Source organism: Chroicocephalus ridibundus, chromosome 13, assembly GCF_963924245.1.
Source record: "Chroicocephalus ridibundus chromosome 13, bChrRid1.1, whole genome shotgun sequence".
Taxonomy (NCBI): Eukaryota; Metazoa; Chordata; class Aves; order Charadriiformes; family Laridae; genus Chroicocephalus; species Chroicocephalus ridibundus.
The window spans coordinates 11,915,080-11,940,871 of NC_086296.1; the positions used below are offsets into that span (position 1 = coordinate 11,915,080).

At 40.7% G+C, this 25,792-nt stretch overlaps 2 protein-coding genes across 3 annotated transcripts in view; one reads left to right on the forward strand and one right to left on the reverse strand.

Moving 5' to 3' along the window:
- Window positions 1-101: 101 nt before the first annotated feature.
- On the reverse strand, window positions 102-17,175 carry LOC134523101 (melanotransferrin-like). Of its 2 annotated transcripts, none has more exons than XM_063351585.1 (18): window positions 17,083-17,175; window positions 14,272-14,406; window positions 11,620-11,783; window positions 10,401-10,500; window positions 9,241-9,417; window positions 8,612-8,774; window positions 8,444-8,508; window positions 7,614-7,771; window positions 6,301-6,487; window positions 5,983-6,131; window positions 5,670-5,760; window positions 5,292-5,360; window positions 4,804-4,986; window positions 4,360-4,516; window positions 3,518-3,600; window positions 2,083-2,267; window positions 1,513-1,699; window positions 102-756 (listed from the first exon to the last, which is right to left on the reverse strand). In XM_063351585.1, the coding sequence occupies exons 2-18, from the start codon at window positions 14,321-14,323 to the stop codon at window positions 707-709; spliced, it is 2,220 nt and encodes a 739-aa protein (XP_063207655.1). In that variant the 5' UTR covers window positions 14,324-14,406; window positions 17,083-17,175; the 3' UTR covers window positions 102-706. The 2 variants fall into 2 exon arrangements, with proteins under 2 accessions (XP_063207655.1, XP_063207654.1); XM_063351584.1 differs by having other exon boundaries at window positions 14,272-14,409; window positions 17,083-17,162.
- Window positions 17,176-17,250: 75 nt separating this feature from the next.
- PISD (phosphatidylserine decarboxylase) overlaps window positions 17,251-25,792 on the forward strand; it is a 29,884-nt gene continuing 21,342 nt past the window's right edge. Inside the window, exons 1-2 of the mRNA XM_063351592.1 lie at window positions 17,251-17,338; window positions 20,862-20,956. Of these exons, the coding sequence (XP_063207662.1) occupies window positions 17,289-17,338; window positions 20,862-20,956 (145 nt within the window). The 5' untranslated portion in view covers window positions 17,251-17,288. The remainder of the gene's footprint in view (window positions 17,339-20,861; window positions 20,957-25,792) is intronic.

Genomic DNA, 25,792 nt, shown 5'->3' on the forward strand with positions numbered 1-25,792 from the left:
GTGGCATGTAAGCTCCAGTAAAGAAAGGAAGGAGCACCTCCGAGACCTCAACGAGCATCCTGTATGAAGGACTGGAAATTTTTGGGTGAAGGATTTTTTTAATTATTTTTTTTAATTAAAAATCTGTATGGGAGCAGAAGGTACATTCTTCCCAGATAAAAGCAGAAAAGACTACTGATTCTGATAGCAATTACATATAAAACCTACATGTGTATTCAGCAAGGACTACCTAGGAGGACAGTGCTGCAACTACAAAAATGTCAGTTGATTATTTTTTTTCTTCCCATGGAAACAGTTTATAAAACAAGCAAGGCAAACTGCTACTGACTAACCTGTGCCACTCCTGACAGTCTATATTTTAGTCCATGGTATCAGCCCTGCTATTTCCACAAAAATGACTTCTCCACAGTGGTTGTACAGAATTGCTGATCCTAGTTCTGTGCTGTGGGTTATGCAGACTGGCCAGTGCTGTTCCACAGGATGTCATGCTCCAAACAAGAAAGGGGTGACATATGAGTAGTACTACATTATCATAAAACATAAAATCTGTTTTAAAAAATAAGAAAAAGACACAAGAATATTCAGCATACATTTCTAGAGATGACTGTTTTCTCGCTGATTGCTTTGGATAGGTTGGACTTGCATATTTCCTTGTTTTCAATGTTGATGGTGATGTATGAGCCTTGGAAGGCTTCTGTATTAGCCATCAGTTTGATGAGGATGCACAGATATCCTGTTTGCAGAAGTTTAAGATGCCTACAAACCAGTAAGAAAGCATACACTTAAAGATCCTATTAGCTTTAAAAATAACAAATTCTTCAGATATTATTCACTAAAACACCAGAATAGAGGTAAAATTCCCCTTTTGAATTTCAGTTCTTTAACAACTTAGACTCACAGAAGTCTGACTTACTGTGTAACCTTCATTTAACTTCAGTACAAATTTTCACATCCCAAAAGAGCTTGACCCTAGTTCATAGACGGTTTCAGTTTTAGTAAATACATACTTCATAAGCTTCCAGTGGAGATTAATGAAAAAGCCATCCCTTAAATTTATAAAGGTTTTGATCTTTAGTGCGCTCTTTTTAAAAAAGAAATTATTTACATTATTTGGAGGTTAAATCAATAATTAAATATAAAATTTCTTATATTTTTCCCAAATTTGGCATATCCAAATGAACATTATATTCCCTTTTCCCAGAACTGATCTTTGGAATTGAAGGGAGAGATTTCAGAGTGGGAGTAAACCAGGCCTATTTCAATAACCTCGTATTTGCCCTTAAAATGTATTGGTTTTTCTGTTCTTACAGAGCTCAAATTTCATTGCTTTTGGATAGGAGTTGTAAGAGGCTCTAAAGGAGCCCAAACACAGTATTCCTTGGAAAATTGTCACTAACAGGGTTATGTAGACCATACGTCTCCATTCAGACTAGACAAAAGGCCAATAGCTATGCACAGAAGCCTTCCTGCTTTGCATTTTTCTCTATCTCAAAATTAAGAACTTGACTTTACCTGCAGGTGTACAGTTAAACACTGATTCTGCCAGTTGAAAGAAAGACACTCCAAGAATTTCCCGATAGCTCATGTGACTTGCATGAACGAGGTACTGAGTAGTATCTTTGAAAAGCAGATCGCTTTCACCATACTTCCACGACTGAAAGAGATGGAATTCAGAATCCGGTTTGCTTCCCAGAGATTCCTAAACAGAAACGAAATAAATTCCACAATTTGGATCATAAAGAGGAAGGTTAAGCTGGTGACCCTCAGTTTTATAGCAAGATCTAGCAGAAAAAAGGCTCCAGTTTCACCTAGCACTGTCATTTGTACAAAAAGATGCGGTTTTGCAGTGGCTTATTTCTCAGCAAAAGTATGACCACTGCAGGATGGCAACTGGTGCCAAAATGTCCCTTTAGAGAATCCAAATAATTATTTTCTCAATCTCCTATGCACATTCTTCTTTCATATTGGACCCGAAGGCATTTTATATATTTTGTATACAAAGCTTTTGATCTTGAAAGGGTTTTCAGCAGTTGTACATAACAAGTGATAACATGCTAACTTTTTCCCTGTTGTGTGCCGTACCTGGGATTTCATTAGGAAGTCATAGATTTTAGTGACAGTGACTGGTCGAGTCATAACCGTGCTGGGGGGAATGGGGCCAAGGTTACAGCCTGCCCATTCTGTGACTGCAGCGCGCGTTCCATCTGGACACAAGAGTTCAAAGTCAACAGCGGTATAACCTTTTGCCCAACCAGTGCTGTCCAGATCTGAAAAGAAGATGAAATGAAAGCAAATCATTTTAAAAAATAAAATCAGAAGACAGGGTGAATCTCATGCAAAATGATACAAAATTGAGAGGAAGAAGTTTAGTCAATATGTTCAAAACAAATGCAGCATGCTCCATGGTCATTTATGAGGAACAGGGTAGTGTTTTCACTGAGGAAACATGTCAGTGAACTTAAGCTGCACCTATCAACTAAGAACTAGAGTAACATCAAGGCATACAAACAGCTTATCGTGCCTCATCTTCATCTGTAATCAGACTGCTCTCTGAAAAAGCAATTCGGCCCGCATGTCCTTTGCCTCCCCAAACAACCTGCTCACTGCTGCATGAGTTCCTGTGGGTTTCCAGGCCCTTTTACCTTCACTTGATTTTAGAAAGAATCCTCTCTTAGAAAAGTCTCTTCTGTTAGTGAAATTGCCTAAATTAGGATTTCAGTGTGCTTTATCAGCACCACTTAACAAAATGGGGGTTCTCTTTCTCTTCACCTCTATGAAAAGGCGGCATATTTTGGCTGTTAGAGCAGTAGGCATAATTTAAGAGATTGAGGGGATTTAAGCTACTGTAACCAAAACCATTGTCATCAACAAAATCCAATTGCTAGACTGTTACAAAGATCAGTATTTCCCAGAGAAATTTAAACATTTCACAGTGTAGTAATAATGTTGTTTTCAGAAACTGTGAAAGACAAGGATTTGCAGTATTTTTGACTATTAACCTATTTGGACTGTTTATTCCACAAGTGTCTGTGGAAACAACATGAGGAAGTTGCCAAGTCACAATGAAGCCACAGAACATCTCCCAGCACAAACAGCCCACAGCATTGCCCTTACCTGCCATTTTAATTCTTCAAACTCCAATTAAAAACAACGGGCACATGCACTACTGCTGCCTATGGGAGAAAGTCTGGTGGGGAAAGTCACTTGCTTTTTAAAGCTTTGAGCTTCAAAAAATTAGTGCAGACTCCAAGGATGATTACCCACTCCAAAACACACCTTGATCTTTGCACTCAGTGATTCTTCCTCTTTCCTCTCTGAAACTGAATAGTATCTGAATTTTGAGCTTTACTGGAACACCTACATGCAGGAAGGTTCCCGCAATTTTCCAGTCACAAACACAACTTCATGGACCTAGATTAAACCTGTAAAAGCTGTCCTCATGAGTGATAGTTGCTGTGTGGGAAGTAACTGACACTATTGAATATTCTCAAAGGAAAAGAGAATATCCACATCTCACTCTGTATGTTCTGGAGTAGGTTAGAGTGTTCCAGGAAAGCTACATCTCCGAAGCTTCTTCCACTGGGATTGCCAACTAGGCACCTAGGTGCAGAAAAAAACCCAAGACGTTATCAGAGACAGCCACTACACAATGACTGACATTTCAACAGTCATCTGAAGCTAAAACAGGAGTAGCTGGAAGTATCCCCCTCATCTGTAATTACTTGGTTGTAATATGGAACAAGTTAGTGATGTCAGCATAGATCTTGGTGGACAGTGTTTATACATTTGATAAGACAATCCCCTTCATCCCTTAAAGCAGCTCCCAAGTCATAGTTGTGGCACAATGTCCATGTAGCCTCAACTGTGCCTAGCCAGGAAAGAGAATGTAATTCAACTAAATGCATTATATATATTCTATAAGAGTGCCTTCACCTTTAATACTCTTTGCCTCTGCTTCAACTATGTTTTTTTTAATATCATCAGTCTGTTTAATTGCCCCCTGTACCCTACACTGCTTCTTACCGCATCACCTCTGCTCTCTGACCTATCTTTCGTCCCTTCTTCTTTAATGAGTCAGTACCGATGCTCTAAGCCTTACATGTTTGGAATCATTTTCTTGCTCTGGAAATGGTTTCGTGACTGTTTTAAATCACCAATCAGCTGAGTATCGCATAGCAACTGCAACCAAAACAAAATACATGCTACCCAAAGTTTATACAGCCAGTTATTTAACAAAAAAACCAACCAAACAAACAAAAAAACCAAAACAAAAAACCAAACTCCAAAGAAAACCAGCAGCAAAATAATAAGACAATTCTGGCTATTGCTCTGCATTTCTGACCCTGACAAAAAGCTTACCTGAGTGCTCCCATATTGCCATAGTAACGTTCGTTGTGACTGGCAGCACATCTGCTAGATACTCGAGCCCCTTCCACCTCACTGTCTCCAATGCACACCTTGCACAGGCTTCCATCTGCTCCTGGCATGCAGCTCTTCCAAAAGTAATTCTGATAAACTGAGTAGAGAAAACTGAGGTGACATTAGGGAAAGGTTTTCCAAAGCCTCTTCATGCATGGGAAAAGACAGGAATGGAATTTGATCCTAATAGCTAGCAAGAAGAGGGCTAAATAGTGTGAAGAATCACACATAGTCAGATAGGAGGAAGAGCTGCTTCAACACCTTCTGAGACTCCAGTCATCCCCTGCTGGCCAAATCCTCATGGCCCCATCTCCATTTTACTCCCAACTTTGGGGCTTCAAATTTCCATGGTCTAGTCAACAGACAACCCAGAGCAGTCCTTACCAGAACCAATGTCACAGTTCCCAGTACCGTTCTCCAGAGCTCCCACTGTGTATCTGGAAGGAAGTAACCATCCTCCAGGACTATACAGGTGACTGTGGCAGGATCTCCTTCCCCTAAGGTTACGAATGTTAATCTGTTTGGCATTTTTCTTAGCTAAGGCAACAGCATAAACTGGTGGCAGTGCTGTAAAACAATGACAACAACCAGTTATACCAAGGCAATTACATATTCCAGACAGGTACAGCCCCCTTCTTCCCTCCCTCATCCCGTCAGGATATCTTCAGTTACAGCAGAGGATCTGCATTCTTTGCTTAGCCACAAAGCTCTTGTCCTAGCTGCCCAGCATTATCTGTGAAGCTCCGACTTCACAGTAGAACATGCACAGCAATTTCTTTCCCAAACCAACATGCAAATACATTCCTACATAAATCCTAGAGGCAGTCTTAGGAAAATCTAAACCTTGTGCCTACTCAAAGCTGTCCTGTTACCTTTGTGCTTAAGATGAATTTGTTTCCGTGTTTCCTCCGTGCTCTTAGCAGCTGGGGCACAATCTCCCCCTGGAGAGGAGAGACTACCATTAAGGATCTTGTGACTGTTGTCATTCCTATTACATGGCAGCACCCCATCAAAAACCTTGCAATCCTCTTGAGCCATATCAACATCTCTATCCCTTTTACAGAAGTGATATAATAAACAGCCAAACCAAATGGTAGAGCCAGTTAGTGGAAGAGCTGGGAAGTGTATTTGGAAATATATATTGATTCCTGCGTCCATCACAAAACATCACAAACTGTGGAAATTTAACAATATTTATAATGATATTTTTTTGATTCCCTCCCTTATGCTAAGGTCACATGAGCACTTACCATAACATTCTGCAGCTACAGGCACCAATCCACACTTCCCTGCAATGTAGACATGTGTTGCGTCCAGGGTGACGGCATCAGCCTCACTACTCTGCCAACAGCATTATAGAAAATAACAGAAACGGGATTTGCATGAGTTGTGTAACCAAGAAGCTGTACTCCCCCGCTGGCTGGAAATTCCCTGGTATAAATTCCCTCTCATTCCCACTGGTTCCTCTAGTGTACAAGCTGTTTTTCGTCTTGTTCTGCTCAGACAAGGACATACACACCCTGTGCCATTAATCATATACTCTGACCTGAGGGAGTCTCCTACCTTGATCATTTCAATGCATTTAGTCATGGAATTTGCTTGGACACAGACTAACGGATCAGATTTGATGCTCAGCGCCCACTCCTCACATTTGCGCAGCTCAGCATCACTAATGCAGCACCAGCGCACAACACTGTTTTCCAAAGAGCTCCCTGCATTAGAAGGAAGGAACACAGTGAGACCATGTCACGTATGCACCAATCTGTTCTTTGCTAAGGAGACATTTAGGTTTATGCATTCACGCCTGGCAGGGAGGAATAACATGGAAAGACAACTTTTTCTTCCCTTTCCTTAGCTACAATCTTCTGTAAGGCTTCTCACCTTCATGGCCGAGTCCCTTAAGAAGAGCAACGTAATCCAGACCAAGGACATAGGCAATCTCTAGCTGCTCCTCAAGAAGCTGCAGGTGCTGAGTGGCATCTCGGAACAGCAGGTTCTTTCCCCCAAAGGGTGATGAAGTGAAGAGTTCAAACCTGGCTCTTTCCTTTCCTTTTTGCCCAAAGAGGCGCTAGGATAAGAACAACACTTTTAATTGCAACAAATCTGCTCAACCTTCCAGTAACAGCCTCATCCACCCCTCCCTTCATATCAATGATTTGTAACATAGCACTCAAGGTTTCCATCACACTGGGACAAAGTCCAGAGGTACTGCACTGAGTGGATGGTTCCAGTCCTAAAAGTATTATATGATTCACTTTTTTGAAGATTTTTTTTCCCCATCTTAGTTATTCAAATTTATTGGGCTGTGCTCAATGACGCCTGCCCTGGAAAGGCAACTGAGGGAGTACAGCTGAGTGAGAAATATTTGTGATAAAGATCGGTGCAGTAAAAGGGTACAAGATATCTTGTGCTTTATGATGAGGAAGTACCATGCGCAAAGTAGCTTTGTTCAGCCTGATCGTACTGGAAGAGAAGAAAGCACTGAGAAGTGGAGTAGGAACACTGCTGCACAGCCATTGCTATGTGTGGGTGAACACAGCTAAGATATGTGTTTATAACTCCACTGACAAAGGCGTATGAAGACCTCTCAATAAAGAAGAGATTTTGTACAACTGCTATCTGCCAGCGTCTATGTGTGAGCACAACTCAGCCCACCGGGTTGAATTATTCACTGTTTGCTGGACTATTTTAAGGGCTGGATGGCTTCATAAAATCCTTTACATTTATATTTAAATATGCATTTCAGGCTCAGCTTCAAATGGATTCCTGGATGTCAAGGCAACAGAAACTATTTCTAAGTTGAGAAAAAGAGAAGAACAAAGTTGAACCCTGCCTGAATTGGTGCGTCCCCCTCAGCTACGAAAGAATTCATGTAAGCTCCAGGGCAGGATGAATACCATTAGCCATTTCCCAGTTTGTGTGTTATGGCATCTGCCCCTTCTTTCATTATTTATTCCTAGCCTCTACAGAAGAACACTTTAGAGGTTCTTCTGTAAAGAACCTTCTTTTGGAAAGGTTCTTTCCTTCTTCTGGAAAGCCAATGCAGGATCCTTCCCCAGAACAACCAATTTTTAGTCCTTTTTCACACTAACTATACATTTCTCAAGAAAGAAGGTGAACTGGGTGGTAATCTCCACACAAAGATGGAAGAAAAGCCTGTGTCTGGAGCCATACAGCTTATAATATCCACTCACTTGGATCATGGTAAGAAATTTGTTGGTGATCTTCTGGAAGTTGTGGCGGGTGATGATGCCACGGCCAGGCCCCTTGCCCAAGTTACAGGTGCTGTATTCAGTCAGCTCAGCCGTAGTCCCATCCGGACATAAGAGTTCATATTCCTGTTGTTCTGCCTCTGAAACAAGACACTCATGAATCTATGAAATGAGACACGATTTGGCAGCAGGCACAGAGATGGAAGGTAAAACATTTTTCAGAGGAGGTCGCTCCAAGATTATTCAAGCAGCGCAGTGTACCAAGCACATTTGGGAAAGTTGTCTTTGATAAACTCTTCTCTTAACACATAGAGGGACCTTAGCCAGAGGTACTCCAAAATACTCTTTAAACTGTATCTCTGTAAATACGTTTGTTTAAAGAACATTTACCTGCCAATATTACCGGTAACCACCTTCAAAAATGTCGACATAGAGCTCAACTGAGTTTAAAAATACAAGACAGGTATATGGGAACTGCACATTCTAGCAGCTCAATAACACTGAATTTTAAAAGCAATCTTATAACTCAGGCAATGCAAATACTGACAGCTGCATCAGAGACTACAGGCTAAAGACATCACCTGTATAAAAATATCTGTCTGCTCCCATTCTAAAAATTTCCTGTGAGCAATTATTGCTCCCTTGCTCTTTCCTCTTCTGTTTCCTTCTGACTTGTGTGGAGAGCCAAGAAATACCACAGAACTGCTTGCAGGGATTGATTTTTCCCTGGAAACAACAAAAAAATAGGCATATCCCCCATGCAGGAAAGAGCACAGACAGAGGTTAAAAGGAATCTGCGTTTTTAGGATTACCTGTGGCACTCATAATTGTTAGATGATCTAAAAAGGCAACATCTGCCACTCCATTCTTCAAGCACCTGCAGGAAGACAAATACCATCTTAACACGTCACCTGGCTTTTCCTCCATTACCAGTTGTTTTTCCCCAAAAGCAAATTCAGTACAGGTGTCACAGAGCTCACCTGAAGGCTCCCTCAGAGTCATAGAAGGGTTCGTTACTGCTTGTCTCACAGAAGTGGTTCTTGTCTCTGACATAGGATTTCTGTCCTTGGCAGAGAGAACACAGTCGAGGAGCAGCAACACCAACCCCAGGGATGCAACTTGCATTGAAATACTCACTGATTACTGCAGGTGTAGGGAGAAAAAAAGAAAAAAAAAGAAGAAAAAAGTCAAATGGGAAAAATGGAAGAAAGAAAAGGGGGCAAATATATCATGGGCATAACTAGGACTATGGTGCTTTAATAAATAAATCAACAAATGCAGCTTCATTGTCTAAACTTCAAATTTGGAACATGTGCTGGAAACAGAATGATCAAATTTTTCTTGGTTGAAATGATTCTTATGCTGGCTAGATATTGCAAAGATTTGTTCCCTGATGTATATAGAATACAAAGATTTCCTGGTTTGGTAACAATTCTGCTGCTTTGAGATCACTAGAAAAGTTCTGAAGAGGGCTAAAAGCCAGTATCAAAAACATTCCAAGAGGATGTCTCATCCAGAAAGCCCTTCATTCTCCACATTCTACGTCTGATTGTATTTCAGACATTTTTGCTGAGGGCAGACACATAGCCCTGTGGCTCCTATCACCCACCGTGGCTCAGAGGTTGCGCCTCATCCCAGGAAAGATCATTGCTTGCAAGGAGAAAGCCAAGTGGAATATTCCAGCCTGATGTCCATCTGGCTCCATTGTGGCAGCTGCGTGCACCTCGTAGCCTCTGGATATCCAGAGTTCCTCGTTTGGCAATGGCCACAGCAAACACACAATTCCCTGCGATAGAATAAAATATATAACAGAAATAACTAAATCACAATTCTGCAGCTTCTCTACCATATACTTGGCTACATGGCACCTTGCCAAACTGAGAAATGCAAGTGATGTGCAAAGCAAGAACCTAAAAATCTGGTGGAAAAGGCTTACAAGATCATCCAGCTCCATCACCCAATGCAATTGCTACTCAAGAATTCTGAACATTTGTATGACACTCTTTAGGTACTGTAACGGAAAGAACTCCTATGTCTTATACTCAGAACATACTTACCTACTGAAACATATCAATTCAACTATGATTTCATGGTTCTTCAGCCAAACCAAAATTCAATCCTGTTCTCAAACTGTCCTCTTATTAGTCTTTTCCTATATCCATCTGCTAATCTGGCTTCCTTCTCAGATTCAAGTCCAACAAGTATTTTCTACTGTATGCTTGATTTTGGCTCAGACTTATTTATTCTTGCCTTATGTATCATTCATTGCACAGAGTGTTCGGGTCTGACACAAATTAAGAGGAATCTTACCATAACCAGATTCTCCACCTTATATTCTTGTCTCTTTAGGGTGAGAAGGAGAGAATTAACTCATGAGAGAAGCTAATCTCTTAAGGAACTGCTAGCAACTGTTCAGTTACACTAGTAAAGAGTATGGTATAAGAATTGACACAGATGGAATAAATCCCTTCTTATTGCCTGCAAGATGTAGAACTCCAGTGCACTAGTGCTGTGGGCAGGGGTAGATACAGACAATTTGTCATAGTGGCAGTGCCAGAGGCAGAAAGGCTACTAGATACAAACCACCACTGGTACTTTTTTCATCATCACAAAGTATTTTAGAAATAGTTGTTAATCACTTCCATACTCCTATAAAGTTACTGAAAACATATAGATTTTTTCAATAATTTTTGAGCCTTGACTTTCACTGCATAGCAATTTATTAGCCAAATCAGAACTACAGCTTATTCTTTTGCTTTATAAACCTACCTTGCTCATAGATCTCCTTTGCCACCACTGTCAAACCATATAGCTTTACAGCAGAGTAAACATCTCCAGCATCCAAGGAGGCAGCATCTGCTTTATTCACCTTAAAAACAACAGCAAAACCCTCAAAACAAGTGTGTTTACAGGGAAATGAACAGAGCAGCTTCAAGAGCAGTTTCTTTCTGAGAAGTAGTAACCAGTGGCTTTTACAAGCATTTGTTTTGTTTTTAATTGAATCTCTGCTACTAAGCATGGTGAAATGTTAGCTATGAAGGCTCAGTTACCTTCAAAAAACACCTGTTCTTTGCCAATATCCTTTCTTAATTTCTCTTTCGTCTTTCCATTCCAAAAACACAATTCTGTTGCCAACTGAAAAAAAAGGCAAGCCCTGTTTCCTCCTACTGCTCCTCCAAGACCCCAAATCTTTCTGAGAGGTCTGCTGGCTGTAATCTTTCCATAACCACACAGAAAACGGAACTGAAGTCTATTAACAAAGGTTGCAGGACTGAATGAAAAGACAAAATAATTATTCCCTGAACCAACAAGAAAGGTTTTCTTTGTTTTGTTTTCCAGGTCAGATTTGGACTCATTGAAGGCAACTGCGACTGAATGAAAATGGAAATTGAAATTCTCTATTACAAATGAGGTTTACGTATGTTACCGAAATCATTCTACAGCAAATGCTTATCTTCATTTTTCATTAGTAATTTTTTTCAAAGCATACAACATTATGAAAATGTAATTTCAGAACTGGTATAGAGCTTACATTTAGAAATGGTCTGATGTCTTATTGAAATTAAAGATTTTTACATGAAAAAAAGCTTTGCTCTTTACTTCAGAAATGATTGACTAGGGGCTATAAATAGTAGGTAAGAAAGGGAAGAGAAAATATTCATTATAATCAGAGTAGCACCAAACCCCACAAGCAACGAGAATACTCTGAAGAAGTTTTAATTTAGTAGTTTGGTTTTGTCCACTTATTTCCAAGCAGCTTTTTACTTATTTCCCGGAGATTGCAAGGACATGAGCTGCAATAAAGTAGTACATCTACTAGAATGCTCACGGGTTTTAATTCTTGCCTCTCAAGCTACCATATACTTTGTCATATATGCAATACCATCAGTTCAGTATAATTTTATTATCCCATGGATTCTGTTTACCAGTTCCTTCTTAGAAGAGGATTTGGACTTAAAATCCGTTTTAAAAATCTCTGTGAACTCACCCTGATTTTATCAATGCAGTCATATGTATTGTGGGCTCTGATGCAAGAAATCCTAGCAAATGAATTGACAGTAGCAAGGGGCACCGCAGCCGTAAGTGCTTTGGACAGTTCAGCACATTTTCTCTGTTCTAGGTCAGAAAGGGTGCACCATCGGAATTTCTTCCCTGTAGGATCAAAAAAGAAGTCAAGATTTGTAGGATTCAGTGAAAAAAACCCCTCAGTTTAAGACCTTATGGAAGAGGGAGGCTATTTTCTTTTCTTTAACTTCACAAGTAAGTTGATTCTGCTCACTCACACTCACATATCCACATACTTACAGGCACCCAAGAGATGTGCCCAGGCAGTTTGACCAAGACCATTTTTGCCCAACATGGCAGACAATTAATGTTTTTTGTTGAGTCTTTACTATATCTCTTCGCTTCCTCTTGACTGGCAGCAGCAATCTAGTTTTTAGGTTGATTTTTCAAGAATCAACAATTATTATGGCATGATCTCTAGCCTCAGAATCTTCCTTGCTTCACACTCTATGAATCTTAGGCAAGGTTGCCACACAAAATGAGGAAACAAAGGCAAGGACATCTTTATGGCTATGGTTGTTTTCCTGTTGGGATAGCAAGAAGAGGAATGGCACTTACAATGTAGGGTAACCTTGTTATCATCTTCCTGTTATCAGACTGCAGTTTTTCTCCTAACAAACCAACTGTGATTTGACCTTATCAGAGCACAGACCTTCTGCTCTTGACGTAAACAATACATTCCCCAGGGTTTATCAGTTTTATTGTTGTCAGTTGTGTCCTTGGTTATCAATACAGGCCATTCTTTTAACCTTTGCCGTGCTGTTTCCTCTGGTGCTTTCACACATACATATTCCTACGCACAATTTATCCATACCAATCTTAATATTTCTGTTACAAAGTTCTAGAAAGTCAGAACTAAGCCTGCAAAGGAACAAGAGGCATGGAGGGAGGATGTTGGTAGGGGATCAAGCTGTTTTAGCTTTGTTGAATTTAGTCTTTAGAGAGGGGATTGTTGTTTTTTAAACAAACAATAACTGGTGTTCCAATTCCCAGCTGTCTCACAGCACTGAGCTACATGCTTTGTTAGAACAGCATTTGCTACCGAGCGCCATGCTTTCTTAGAATGGTACTTCCTCCTCATTTTCGTTCCAGACAAGGACTACCTGATTTTAAATAATAAGACCCACATGAGAGCTCCAGGGTCAGAAAACCCTTAGATATGAGAAGTATGAAAATTTTAAGTTGGAAGAAGTTCACAATTAAATGCTACTTTATAAAAGAGTTAAACCAAATTAGTCCAGGAATCCCTGGAAGCCTCAATCCAGGAAGCGAGGATCTGGGACTATTTGAAATTACAATGGCAATTCTTGACCTTCTTCTGTTTTTAAACAATATATTATCTAAGTGTTACTTCAGCAATGACAAGTAACTTGCCGCACTTCTCAAGATAGAGAGGTTTATCTTACATGACAACACTCACCATGAAAAACTGAAACTAGGGACAATTTTGTTATTGATAAAGAAGAATCATGTACCACGTTGAACAGAGCATTGAATAAACATTAACAACCAAATCCTTACAACCCCACCTCTTCCAAGCAGGAAGTTGGTAAAAATTATCTTCATTTCTGGATGCCAAACAAAGAGTTTAAATAAACTGCACAGGAACACTCTATAAATTTGTAGCAGAACTGAACTATTCAGTTGTCAGATCTTTTTCCAGCTGAAAACTATGTAACCAATAAAAAACAAAACAAAACCATGCCAGAAGAAAGAAAGAAGATGTGGTTAGAAGTGGAGGAGAAAGCAAAACCTCCTTTTCCAGGGGAAGTCAGGGGTTTGGTTGGTTTAAACTGACTATGAAATCACATCCTAAGTAGTCCAGACATGTCAACAAAATTTCCTCTATTGCTTTAGACTCCAACTATTCCATCTTGCATGTAGTATGACTTATTTTGTCATACTCTGAAATATATCGTGTTATACATCTCAAGAAGATATATGCATTTAAGGAGAAAAAAAAATGATTATTATATATAAAAATAGCATGCAGTTATGTAACTTGAGAGAATCTTATACCATGTAATGAAAACCAGGACTGAACGCACAGAAAACAGTACATTTCTAACATTGTAATTTCCAGATGTTTAAGCATTTGGCTCTCTGTCAATCTGCTAATATTATAAAATATATATTGCCTGGAATAAATAATGTTTACAATTAAAACATTTAAGTTTTTATTTCTTTGAGCATAGCATCAGACATTAGTACTCGTTTTGATGTTAATTCAGCGCAATTCCAAAAAGAGCCCATTGTGGTTTTAGAGGGGAGCAGCTTGAAATACACTGACTAATTTTGACAGCGTTAATGAGTACACAGATCTCAACTATTCAAAGAAAACAAACCTTCAATGAATTGCTAAGAAACTAGTGTATCAAGCTGCTTCAAAACTAACAGGGTCACCATCTGCCAATGATCAAACAGGAAAAATACAGGCAAATGGAAATCACAGGCACAGTTCTAGCTGCAACTTCTTTGCACAGAAGAAAACAAAATCAAAGCATATATTAGAGTTTGTATCCTGATAACCCATCCAGAAGTCACCTTTCTCTTTCCCTCTGTGCATCAGCCTTACCTGAAGACAGCAAAGTGAAGATGATTAGAACAATTAAAACCACTGCCTTCATGATTACAGCAGTTCAGCAAGGATCCTCTCTCTACCCTGACGCTCTGCCTTCTCATACCAGGAATTCCACAGTGATGACCAAAGCTTCTGGAAGATAACAAAGGGGTTTTAGGCATCAACAAGGATAAACCAAGATTTAAGAAACAAAACAAACTGTCAGAGGATGGTATATCCTTGTATGCAAAGGAGAAAGGGACAGCGTCTTATTCCTATCCACAGACGGAAAATGTCCATGCATTTTCTGCTTTGTTATGAACAGACATAGGAAGAAATGTAAGCCTCTGCTTTTGAAATAAATTATGCTTCTCCTGTTCCAAAAGGCACCAAAGTGCCTTTGGGAGATAGGCAAGACTTAGCATTTATCTTACAAAAAAGGTATCTAAAGCTAAGTGAATTTTCCAAACTACTGAGTATATCTCTCTACAGAATATTGAAGGGTCCTTCTTACCTTATTTTTTCACCTGATAATGGTTTATCTACCAAGCAACTTTAAACAAAAAGTAATCCTATGCCTCCCTAAGAATTCAGAACAGAACTGTGATACTGGTGACTTTCTTGACTCTCTTCATTCCATTCTAGCACAGCAGTCTCATCCAAGCTCAATTATTTTCCTGTTTTCTAACACTTAGCCTGGAGTATAACCTCTTAATTACTCTACAGCAGCCATGATTAACATCATTAACTCCACAGCAGGGGAAAAAAACCCATATATATATATATATATATATGTATATAAGCAGAAGTGTGCATAGTGAACTGATCTGATGATGCATAAAATATTGCTAATATGCTTTCATCTTTCCTATTTTGGAAAGAATTGACTATTCCTATAGTCCTGGAGAAAGAAAGTTTTTTTGCTAGTTTTGTTTTCCTTCTTCATCTTATGGATTTTCTTAGTACTTTCTCTGTTTCATGTATTTTTCCCAATACTTTTTGCAGATTTCTTTTGTTGCCTTATGTACTCTTCCCTAGTCATTCATAATCCTTATTCTCCACTTTCTTCTTTTGCATTCATGTACGTGGATGGATTCCATTGCTTATCTTTGCATTTCCTAAGTTCCCTCACTAGGTCTGCAACATCTGTTGAGGTGTTATGTCTCCCACTAATCTGATTCTAACTCCTTCCTGCACTCCCTGAACAGATGTTCTCAAGCCCTAAGATCTCCATTCTCTCGTTTGCTAAGAGGACAACTGTGGTATCATCCCACCCTTTGAGCTGGCTTACAGGCACAGGCCCAGCACAACTCAGTACCCTTTGGGAAGTATGTTTTATTTCTCAGTGAGCACAGTCTTTATAATCGTTTGATACAATACATTATCAAATGTTTTAAAAAACCACCAAATGTAAGAACAAAACACATATAAAAGTAATTTTAAAATAGTTAAAGATGCATATATTTATTTTTCATTCCAATGAGAAAGATCAGATCAGGACAGATCATTAACCAGTTCAGTTAATGTCAGTTAATATACACTACAAACAAGTGTGTTTCATTTAACTACACCTTAGCCTCTGAGTCACTCCTGAATCACTTCTGGGGAAACTTGTCAGTCAGGCCCACCAGCAGGGTGCAGTTAGACATCAAAGCTAATGGCTCTTGCAATGCTTGTAGCAAAGCAGCTAATAGGATCAAATCCCACCTTCTTTGAGGTTCCACTTCCTGCCAATCCTACCATTATATTAGCTCAGGATATATGTACATCCCAACAACTCATTCAGCTAATATTACTACTATTAAGTGAGGGCTGCATCTGGAGCTCTGCACAAATTTTATGTATTTAAAAATAAAAGGCTGTCTTGTATATGTCTAAGATATTTATACAGATACTATGCTGCTCTCTGTGGTGATGTGAAAAAAGCAGAATGACAGGAAGATGCTGTGGACTTCATTTAGGCCTGGTCAGGAAAACAAACAAACATTAATTACAAATGTAAAGCAACCAGGTCAGCTGAGAGGACCATGTCCTAAAGCACTGAGGATGCGGAAACACAGCGACAGAACTCTGGAATTCTTTCCCTACTGATTCACCCTATGAACCTACCCCTACCACTGTCAGAAAATGGCAATTAGCTACTTCCCAGTAACGTGGCATCTATGTATCTATCTCGGGATGCATCTAAGAGGGTGGAAACTAAATAATCTCTCTAAAATCCCCTCTGTGCTGCTAGGATCCGGGCAAGGAACATCCAGGGCAGGAACAGAGCTTACTGCACTACCCTGCCTGACATCTCACCTGCAGGAACAGCAGTGTGTCTATCCCGTGTCATGATCCCCAACCCCCCCCCAGTAAAATCCCTGCCCTGACATCCCTGGTGACCCCATACCTGTGGTCAACAGCAATGCTGAGAAGCAGCTGAACCCCAACTGCCTCAGCTCCCCAAGAAGCAGTCCTCTCCTCAAACCATACCTCCCCTTTGAGGAACAGCTTTGTCCTGATATCATACCCCATTTTGTGGAGCAGCCTTGTCCCCATATACACTCAGGGACAACCGTCCCCACACTACGTCCCCCGGGAAACGGCCCTGTCCTGACATCATGTCCCCTCAAGGACGGCCCTGTCCCCACACTACGTCCCCCGGGAAACGGCCCTGTCCCCACACCACATACCTTTAGGGATGGCCCTGTCCCCACATCAGGTCCCCCCAGGGACGGCCCTGAGCTCACATCACGTCCCCTCAGGGACGTCCCTGTCGTCCCCTCCCCCCAGAGAACAGCCCTCACCACACACCACATCCCCCTTTGGGGAACCGCCTCGTACCGGTGTCCCCATTCCGCGTCTCCCGTGAGGGACGGTCCTGCCCCTACACACCGCGTTCTCCTCAGGGAACGGCCCCCTGCACACACCGTCCCCTCACGACCCCGCCCCGCGCCGGCCCCGCCCCCGCCGCCGGCCCCGCCCCCCGCCGGTGTCCCGCCCTCCCGCGCGGGCAGTGGCAGAGGAGGTGGCGGCGACGGCGCGGGAAGATGGCGGCGGCCGTGGCGCGGGGCGGCGTGGCCGCGTTGCGGCGGAGCAGGTACGGGCATGGCGGGCGGGAGAGCACCGCACCGTACGGCGCTGCCCGGCGGCGGGGGCGCTGGGGCTGTCGCTGTCCGGCGCGGCCCCGCCCCGGCAGAGCTGGGGCAGCCGCTGTCTGACAGCCGGCACCGCGGGGGGCGTGAGGAGGAGCCGGGCGGCGGCCCGGCGTCCCCCGGGCCGGGGGCCGCAGCCGCCCCCTCTTCTCCGGCCGGTTCTCCGGCTGACGTTTCCCTGCCGGGGTGAAAGCGCGGTTGTTTGTGGTGCCTCGGCCTTGTCTCCTGGGCATGTGAGAGGAGTCTTGTCCTCCTGGAAAGAAAGATGAAGGGTTAAGGTTTTTCTAAGGAAGAATAGCTTGTGGCCTTGTATGATTTTGACCGTGTTTCGTGGCTGTCGGTGTCTCAGTGTCCAGCAGAAGGTGGGTGGGGTTATGTAACCCCCGGGCTGTGAGGGGAGCGCCAGGGCCCGGCCGGCCTGTGCAGCGGGGGTTCTCTTAAGGTTTGTGCTTCGAACAGCAACGAAACAGCTGTACTGTACCAGTAATGTTTCTAGGACTCAGTTCTGTGTTCTTAGAACACACAAACCCCTTACTCCACCTTTTCTCTCAAAACCTGGAGAACACACCAGAGTGTGCCGTTACCATCGGGCCTCGGTGCCTGGCAGCGGCGCGTTGTCCTTCGTGGGCTGAAGTTGACTTGGGTCCTGGTGGTTCCCACTCCAGCAGCCTCCAGTTGTGGCACAGGCAGGAGCCCAACGCGCTCCTACATACTTGTACCCATCAAGGTCAGGCTGTCCGGAGCGGGAAAGGTGAGGCTGACAGTAAACTACTTAGTCTTGGCATCTTTACCTATTTTTAGACAGGTTTCAGAGTAAGGAGGAGACTGGTTTTCCCCATCTTGAACACCAAAACCAATTTTGGTAAGAGCTTAGGATCCGCAATTAGTTGTTGTGTCCTTCCTCTGTGGTGATCTGTCTGCTGAAGTACCAAGTCCTGGGACGCCCTGCCCTGCCTTGGCAACATGAACAGCTCCTGGATGCTCCTGTGAAGCCAGCACAGCTAGTTTTGTTCTGCCTGTGCTTTTTTTATTATTTTGTCTTTAGGTCATTATGCATCAAGACTAATATATGTCTTGAGAACACTAGCGCTTTAGGCTGTAGCTAAGTTTTAATATTTTTTTTTTTTTCTCCCGACTTTTTAGGGTTCTAAAACTTTTCTGGTAAATTTAAGTCTAGTGCTAACTGGATTAGTTCTTCATTTTTTGAATGCCTTAGAAGTAGCCCGCAGGCTCCCAGCTTACTAATGGGCAAGCGCTGCTTTTATGCCAGGTGTTTTAATATGTTGTAAATCAGGCCTTGTAATACCACAAATTAGTGTAGGTCTGGTGTGTGACCTAAGCGGATCAGCTGACCTCATTGTTCACGATAAAATTACATCATGTTGCTATGTAAAACATGCAGGTTCTGCGGCAGTGTGGGATGCTTTTTCTGTCTTGCTAAGGAAATAATATCCTGGGAGATGATGCAGCAGTGTGGCATGGTTAGCACCTGGTTACGGGAATACATGTTTTGGGGAGGGACTGTCCTGCCACATGTGAGCTAATACGGTGGTTTTAATAGAGACCATGAAGCTGAAGGGCAGAGTGAAGTATTACTGACCGTGTTATAGGGGATAAGTGAAAATTACAGCTATTTCCTTGGCTAACATTAAAACATTGTTAGCGAGTGTCTGCTAGTATCATGTGATTTCTAGAGAAGAAATCTGCTATTTGTAGACTCTTCTTCTAAATAAAGAGATAATGTCTGTATGTAACTCAGTAGATACCTGAAATTAATTCTTAAAATTACTAATAACCATTTCCTGGAATTGAATCTCCTTAAATTATGCAATAGCTTGTAAGCTAAGGAAGTAATTCTGTACTTGGTGTATATCTGATCAAGAGCAGATGAAAGGTCGGAGAGCTGAATGAAGACATGCCAGCAATGGCATTTGCATCCCGGGAATGAGCAGGTTGCACAAAGACCTGCCAGACCTGGTTCTTCCCAAGGGACTGAGCCTGTTGGTGTGAGAACACTGTCGCTTTCCTGCCCTGTCTAACAGCAGGTTGTGGTGTTGCCATGCCATCTTCATGTACTTGTCTAAACGCGCTTATGTACATACTTTGAATGGGCATAGTTCTTGTACAGTTGAATGGATCCTGTTCAGATTTATTAGAAACATGAAATGAAATATTATATATTAAACATATGAAGAATCCTGGTTGAACCTTTTCCCTGTGTTGGCCAGTTATAAGTCTATTTTACATGTTTTCAGAGTGGCAAAACCACTCGCATTACAGTTCACCAGTGTACGGAGTGGTAAGATAAATTCTAAAGAAAAGCTTCTGTGCCTGGCAGCACTTGTACCTTTCCAGCTATACCAGTTGGTCTAATAAATTATATTACTTCTTCATAGAATCCGTAATTTTTCTATGTACTCCTCCTCCCTACCAGCACGGCGAGGAAGAAGATAGGTGAACTCATTCATAAGTGTCTCTTAAGATAGTTGCTGTTGTAGGAGGTTCCTAAATGACACACCTGTGTAGCAGCCTGGGGGAGATGGAATAATCCCAAGTGCTAAATGATCATTACAAAATTTACCACTACATTTACAAGCAGAGTTTGTTCTAATCAGCATGGCTGAATTCAGCTTCGCCCCTTATAAACATTACCTTTGGATGGAAGTAAATACACTAGCCATGTTGTTACAGAAGATAATGATACTTGCGCTATGTACTTTCCTTGTAAGTAGAGCAATCTTGTTTTAAACGTTTTTGTTTTCCTCAGCAAAATACAAGTAATTTACTTACCTTAAAGGAATTGTTTGCATGCAGTTGCATAAAATCGGTCTACGTTAAACTGGAAGCTGATTTAGAGAGTAGTAACTCTCATCAGTTCTATATTGCTTATTTAAAAAAAAAAAAAAAGGGGGAGGGAACCCAAACAGATTACTAAACCTGGATGTAGATTACTACCTGGATGTAGGCCAGGACAGTGCATAAAACAAAATGAAATTAGATTATATTAGCTTGCTTTTGAAAAAAGACTCAGGTTATATTCATAATCACTGACACTTCAGAGCTCCAAACAGGCCAGGATATGATACATAATGACGACATAACTAGTTGCCCAAAAAGGGCTGTTGCCGAGATCAGCACATACAATACTCAGTATTGTATCACTGTTACAATAGAATTAAGCTCAAGGGGAACATGTGTCAGTATGTGGTAAGAAAAATAAAAGATAAAATAAATGCAACATGAGATAAATATCTGTAGGAGCAGTTGGATATTCAGGGATTTTTGGCCTTTTAGGGAAGGAATAGGCCAGAAGGGAATAAGCTTAGTAGGAATTTTCTGTTACTTTGAGGAGACTTTCCCCTCTTTGTTTGTCTGAATATAAGATTATCGCTAGATTGAACTGTTTAACAATTTGCATTGGTAAACATTTGTATTTAAGCAACTGTTTCTTGTTGGTTGTATTTGCAGTTTGCTGACTAGCTGTAAATTCCTTATACATGAGAACCTGTATGTTAGAACTGGAGTCTTGTGGAAGCAGCCACCTTCCAGGACATTTTTCAGTGGTAAGTGAAGGCTTGTATCTACCCAGTATTTTTAAATTCTGGGTTACCCAAAGTTGAGCAAATTGCAGTCACATATTGGAAATTCTCGAGATTAAAGCAGAAGTGGGAGCCCAGCATCAGAGACCTACTCAATTCATGGCATTTTCATAGACACAAGCTTGCAAATTAATTACTCTTTACTCCTTTTATTTTCCAGAGAGTAAAAGTAGTGTATTTACCTATTTCATAAGATTCCCTATGAGGTGTTACTCATTGTTTCTCAGATATTTTGGAATACCTGGATAGCAAATATAGCGATAAAAAAAAAAAACCCACCTAGAAATAATTTCCTTTAACAAGAGGAGCATTTTAGACAAATAGCTTCCCTAGCCAAGGTGGAAGGCTTCTGTGTTCTTCTGGAAGTGCCATCTGTTCCACGATGATTTCCTAGGTATGAGGAACCTTGCAGAGACGCGTATCTGGACAGCAGTTTAGGTGCTATAGTATCCAGAGCAGTATTGGCTAAAACTGGAAAGGCAGAACCGATCCTATCGTGGGGAATGTCAGCCCCCAAATCAGCAATACCTCTGTTGAGGCTTATTAGTAGGCCATGCAATTGTTTATTTTCTGGAGGTTTTTTCTCATAATTTTTGTTCGCTCTCACACTGTGTTATACCTGTGTGTATTTATCAGAAAGTAACCTGCTTGCTTTGTCATTATGACATCTGCTGCCCTAATGGTGTCTTTTAATGTACCTCCTTTGAGGCTATTTGCCTTTTTTTAAGCTTCTTTGATACTTTGACAATCATCCTTTTCACTGGGATTATCACTTCTAAGGAAACTTGTGTAACAGGGCCAGCAGCAAAGGAGCTAAAATAATAAAGTGAATGGCTGCTATGTTTCTATTTTTTTCCTCTCTCTTCCCCCCCCACCTTAAGGGAAATTTATTGAGATCTGTTTGCGTCTTCCTTGGCAATACGTGTTTTTTGACAAGTTTGCTATTTAATTAATACGTTCAGACATTACAGTAGTTAGGCAGCTCTGCATCCTTTGTACGTGCCTTACTGTATGTAAATACAATACAAATGCAGCTTTCTCATATCACATCCATCTCGGCACGCTAATGAATCAAACTTTTTCCCTGCAAGCATTTTTGTACAACTTAACAACCTACTGTAAACTAGGAGCTAGTCATTTACCAACAGTGTCACTTTCTTGGCTTTGTCTGGTCAGCTGTATGCAAAATGAGGGATTTCATGTTTCCCTGTACTCTCTACTTTCAACAACTGAAGAAAGTAGAGTATTTTGTAAAGCAAGTTTAATCAGATAGACTGTGATAGTAATAACAGGTGCTAGAGGAAGAAGGACTCTGGGGAAGAGCACGTATAATGGAATCTCTTTACTTGTAACTTTTAAACTTTTACAAACATCCGAATTTTTTCTAGCAAATTAAAACCCATTAACCATAGGTTTATTTTTATTCATTAACTTCTGCACGTTAGTTTTCTGAAGATTCTACAGTTGAGGAATTACTTTTTTAAAGACAATACAATTTAGCAGAGAGATTCATGTTAGAATAGTGCATTTATATTAAAAAAAAAAACCCCACTTTAATGAACTTGCTGAGCCAATAGTTTGTGTACTTCCCACACTTCCATTGTATCCTTCTCCTTCATTTCAAAATCGGAAGTTTTTTTAAATCAGTTTAATTGTTTTGCATGTCCTGTGACATTTTTTAAGTGTTTCGTTGCTCTAGAGTGTTTCTAGCAGCACAGCACAGCCAAGTGGCAGGCCAGGCATGTTTGTATCATTCTTTGGACAACGTCATGAAGGTGATGTGAAAGAGTCTGGATGGCTGTTGGCTGAGAAAGCGTTGTAATAGCATAGTCATTAATAATGAGCCTGACAGCTAAAATGATATCTGTTGTCAACATGAAAGACAGTGAAATAATGCCAGACCTGAAGCGAGTGACTCAGAAGGGCAACATCAAGCTTAATGTAAAAATGATAATAAGAAAGTACCAGCACATACCAGGTGGGAATTTGTTGAAAACTGTTCAGCTGTATGACCCGCTTTGTAGCGCAGCTCTTAGCAGCTATTCACCATGGGAAGTCTGAGGAATTCAGACTTCAGCAGCTTAACGGGCCTGTAAGAAAGAAAAGGTATAAGTATCCTTTTATATTTCAGTCGGTATTTGTAATTTTAATAAATCAGGAAATCAAAGGAGGTTTACATGAAATGTTTTAGACCTGAATAAAATGATGCTTGCACTTGGAGTTACTCTAGCTGGGTAATGCAGTGAAGATCAAATATTATTGTTTGTTTTTAATAAATATTTGTTTGTAAACTTTTAGCATATGTGTTGTCATGTATTAGCATAACAACTGCATACAGTCTTCAATTTTTGTTTTCCTTGCCAACTGAGGTATTGATCCTATTTTCTATAACAATTGCTTTGAGTTAACTTGCCTGTCCAAATCCTCTGTCTGGCATATCATATATGGAGATTTCATTATTGAAAAATATAGTTACACAGATTGATACAAACAGCAGCTCTTTGTTGTCTAGAAATCAAAGTTAGTCCTTACAGGAAAAAAACACAACTAGGAAGCTGAGACGCATAATGCAAAATTGTTGATCACGTGAAAGACAGCGTTGTTTGAAGTTAGCTTTGAGTTTTGAGCAAATTAACTTTTGAGCCAGCCATTTTCTAATCCTGAAATGATATTTCATATCCTGATTTGGATTTAAATCTAGATGACTTACAAATGATGTCATTAGGAAGAGAATATAACTATTCTTCAGTTTTATCTCTACCCCTTATAACAGCCTCCTCCAAGTGTTTGTATCCTTTCCTAGAAGAAATTCTTAATTTGGTGAGAGTAATAAAGCAGTATTTATATCGTTGCATCTGATTGCGTAGACTAGGGCATGCCTTTGATTATGCAGTTTGCTTTCTCATCCTGTGTTTTTTAATGTTTCTGAGGGAATGAGTCCTTTTCATCTGTTCCAGGGAAGGAAATTGTTACTTTATTTTTATTCTTGTTTGCTGAATAAACTCAATGTTTAAAAGAAATCTGAAACAGGTTAGCCTTATCAGTATGGAGTTCAGATGTAGGGTTCAAAGCATCTAAAAGTATGTTATTAGTATGTTAAAAGTCCTACACCTTTTTCCTCTTGTCCTGGACTTATTTCTGCTGGCTCACGTGCCAAGACATGAGCTTTCCTCACATTCTCATGCCGCTTGCCAGAGAGCTGTGGTGGTGCTAGTATCATTGGAGAACATGATGTTCAGCTGAAGTCTCTAAGCAGTGCCAAGTGTCTGAACATGGTATTGTTGCCAGAATCAGTAACTAATCTTTTTGTCTTGGAATTTGTAAACTTGTTTTGTGAGTTCCGTTCATATCTGAAAGGTGTGGAATTTTATTTTGTCAGGGCAAAAAAAGATTAACAATGATGTGTTGGATGCCTTTGCCAACGATCATGTGTTGGATACCAGTCACAGGAGCACTGTTGCATTAATGCTGGAGGCGGGGAAAAGTCAACTCTTCACATCATTTATCATCAGATTAAATAGTGTTTGCTGTGGCTTGTGGAACATCAAATGGTTTGCTCTCTAGCACAGAATAGAAACGTTCACATCAGTGTAATCAATAGAGGCTCTTCAAGCAGAAACAGCCTCTCCCTGGATACAAACCAGAAAGAGCTGTTCCTGCTGAGGGGTTTTAGTCTGGGAATTTGCTAAGCTCTGGTGAAATAGCTGAGCAGCTTTGCTAACTTAGAACCAAAGATGTGGTGGGAAGGGAGTTAAAGGCTTTAGGGCTAAAGAGTACCCTTGGTCTCTGTACAGACGTGTCTGTTGAAATAGTGATGATGCAAAGTTGAGAGGTTGTAGAGTCTTTGTAAATTCAAAATAAATAAAAGTCTTTCTTTATAAAGCTTTCTGTAGCTATTCTAAATGATCCCTGTCCTTATATTGAGCGCTGTTCTTTGGGGTAGAATATTTTCAAGAATTCTTAACTGTAACTGTAGTTGCTGCCTTATTTGTTTGTTTGTTGTTTTTTTTCCCCCAGAAAACAGGATTTTAATTTATTATTTTTTTTTAGTGAGAATAAACCTGCTTTCGAATTGTGACGTAATTTAGGACGTAATTCAAACAGTGTTTTAAATCACACATGTAGGAAAGAAATGAGCAGAAATACTATTTTGGTAAAAGTAATTCTTGCTCACATCTTGTTTTATTGGGCATCTTTTTGCAGCATAGTGGATGAAGCATAGCTGGATACTTCTAATCAACTCTACTGCTCAGAACTAAAGCTTCCCAGATTGCTAAGCAATTATGCTTTGTCTCTATGCGTGCCTAGAAATAGATTTGGTGTTTACTGAATTCTTTTTGTTGTTAATGCATCCTTTAACAGTCAAACCCTAAGCCTGACATTGATGGAACAAGATATAGTCCATTGTTTTTTGATTCCAGCTCATCCATGTTAATGATTGTTGTGGAAATTACACCAATCAGTATCCGAGAATTAATTCTTTTGGGCATTTTCTCTGTCCGATAGTTACTTATGCTCATTGCTGAGAACGTTCAGACTGACTGTAATACAGATAGAAGCAGCATAGTCTAATACTTCCTTAGCCCAAACATATTTGTTTTCTCTGAAGATTTTGCAAGGGAAATACTTCCCACTGCTGTGATTGCCCTGTGTGGCTGTCCTGTTGCTTAGTGACAGTGCGGGGTATCTGTATCTCACAGAAGACATGCAAGGCTTGTGTTATGCAGGAGGAGCTTGGCAGTTCTCAGTGAGAAACAGACGTAATACTAGATGTCTGTGTGTGTGGTGACCTGTACTACA

Excerpts from the sequence above, each read along its gene's own strand:
- LOC134523101 (XM_063351585.1), bottom strand. The coding sequence starts at position 14,323 with ATGAAGGCAGTGGTTTTAATTGTTCTAATCATCTTCACTTTGCTGTCT. Across the intron at positions 5,361-5,669 it reads TGTAGCTGCAGAATGTTATG|GGGGAGATTGTGCCCCAGCT; the intron begins GTAAGTGCTCAT and ends TCTCCTCTCCAG. Across the intron at positions 4,517-4,803 it reads GAACTGTGACATTGGTTCTG|TTTATCAGAATTACTTTTGG; the intron begins GTAAGGACTGCT and ends TTCTCTACTCAG.